Source organism: Chaetura pelagica, unplaced genomic scaffold, assembly GCF_000747805.2.
Source record: "Chaetura pelagica isolate M959 unplaced genomic scaffold, ChaPel_1.0 scaffold132, whole genome shotgun sequence".
In the NCBI taxonomy this organism is placed as follows: domain Eukaryota; kingdom Metazoa; phylum Chordata; class Aves; order Apodiformes; family Apodidae; genus Chaetura; species Chaetura pelagica.
The window spans coordinates 43,907-45,410 of NW_009952709.1; the positions used below are offsets into that span (position 1 = coordinate 43,907).

The following is a 1,504-nucleotide window of genomic DNA, read 5'->3' on the forward strand; positions in this document are numbered from 1 at the left end:
GTAGTCCCTGCTGCCCTGTCCCCCTACACAGAATCATGGAATGGTTTGGGTTGGGAGACACCTTAAAGATTATCCAGTTCCACCCCCCCTGCCATGGGCAGGACACCTCCCACCAGACCAGGTTGCTCCAAGCCCCATCCAGTCTTGACAGAGTAGGGGGGTGTGGCAGTGTGGGTTCTGCCTGTGGAGCAGCTCTCCTTGCCTTGTCAGCTTAGGGAGCATATTGTGAGTGACACTAGAAGTTTGACTGAGCAGGCCTGTCCCCTGGCACAGGTGCTGGGTGTGGGTGCTGTGCCCATGTGCCTGCCCAAGGGCTGCCCTCAGCAGGTTCTGCTGCATCCACAGGTTCAGTGCAGGAGATGTGGTGATGATCCAGCCCCAGAACTGCCCTGAAGATGTTCAGCAGTTCTGCCAGCTCCTGCGCCTGGATCCAGACAGATGGTTTGTGCTGAAGCCCACAGAGCCTGGTAGGTCCTGCCCTCCCTGCTGGGATGGGGCAGCTCCCAGAGTGCTGACCCAGCCTGGAGCTGTGCCTTCCCTTTGCTTTATGCACAATAACTGGGGAGTTGGGAGTAGCTGATGGGGACGTCCCACAGTGCAGGGGCTCTCCTGCCCTCCCAGTGCTCTGCACAGGTGAATCCCATGTGGATCCCATGCAGCTCCTGGGAGGAACCTGCAGGGTCCAGGCTGCACTGACGCCTTGTGCCTTGGCAGCCCCCAGCCCAAGGCCTGCAAGATCCTGCAGCCCCCCCAGACCAAGCCCTGGGTCTGGTTGTTCTCATCACTGCCCCATCCATGCCGTCGTGTCCTTGCCTGGGATGTGCAGGTTCCCCCACACGCTGAGCCCCTGGGACCTGTTGCAGAGGCTCTTGCAGCCACAAACTGGCTCCAATAACTAGAGAAGCCCCTTGGAGGCCCTGGTGGATCTGCAGTCTGTGTGATACTGGGAGAGTTTTCTCCTCTCTCCCCTGGGTGTACTTTCCCCTCCATCTCTCATGTGTCTGTGAGTGCTGGGATTTTTGCCTGGCAGGCAAACCCAAGAGAAATTTAGGCTGCTCCTCACTCCTTTGGGAGACAACTAGGAGACAGGGACAGGCCATGGGAAGCTGCTGGATATTTCCACCACGTTGTGTGCAGGTGGGACCTGGGTTGATGAGGTGTTCTAAAGCACCACCATAAAGTAAGAGACAGCTCAACACTACTTGACTTTGGCTGTTGCAAACCTGTGGGCTTGAAAAACAAACTGGGGAGAGTAGGAGGGAGTGGGGACCCATGGGGGGAGCAGCAACAGCAGTATCCAAAGTTGGCTCCACTAGCACATCTAGGCAATGTGTGGGTGGCTGCAGGGGGGGCAGCAGAGCTGGGGGCAGCAGAGCTGGGAGGCAGTGGGCAGGCAGTGTGGGGTGTCCTGCTCCTGAGCTCCCCCCACTGCCTTGCCTTGCAGGCACATCCCTCCCTGCCCTCTTGCCACAGCCCTGCACCATCCGGTACCTGGTCACCCACT

At 58.8% G+C, this 1,504-nt stretch overlaps 1 protein-coding gene across 1 annotated transcript in view; it reads left to right on the forward strand.

Annotated features, from left to right (window-relative positions):
• The window catches only part of NDOR1 (NADPH dependent diflavin oxidoreductase 1), a 23,169-nt gene that overhangs the window by 12,136 nt on the left and 9,529 nt on the right, over window positions 1-1,504 (forward strand). The window contains exon 8 of the mRNA XM_009994301.1: window positions 1,445-1,504. This exon is cut by the window's right edge and continues 152 nt beyond it. Coding sequence (XP_009992603.1) covers window positions 1,445-1,504 — 60 coding nt within the window. The remainder of the gene's footprint in view (window positions 1-1,444) is intronic.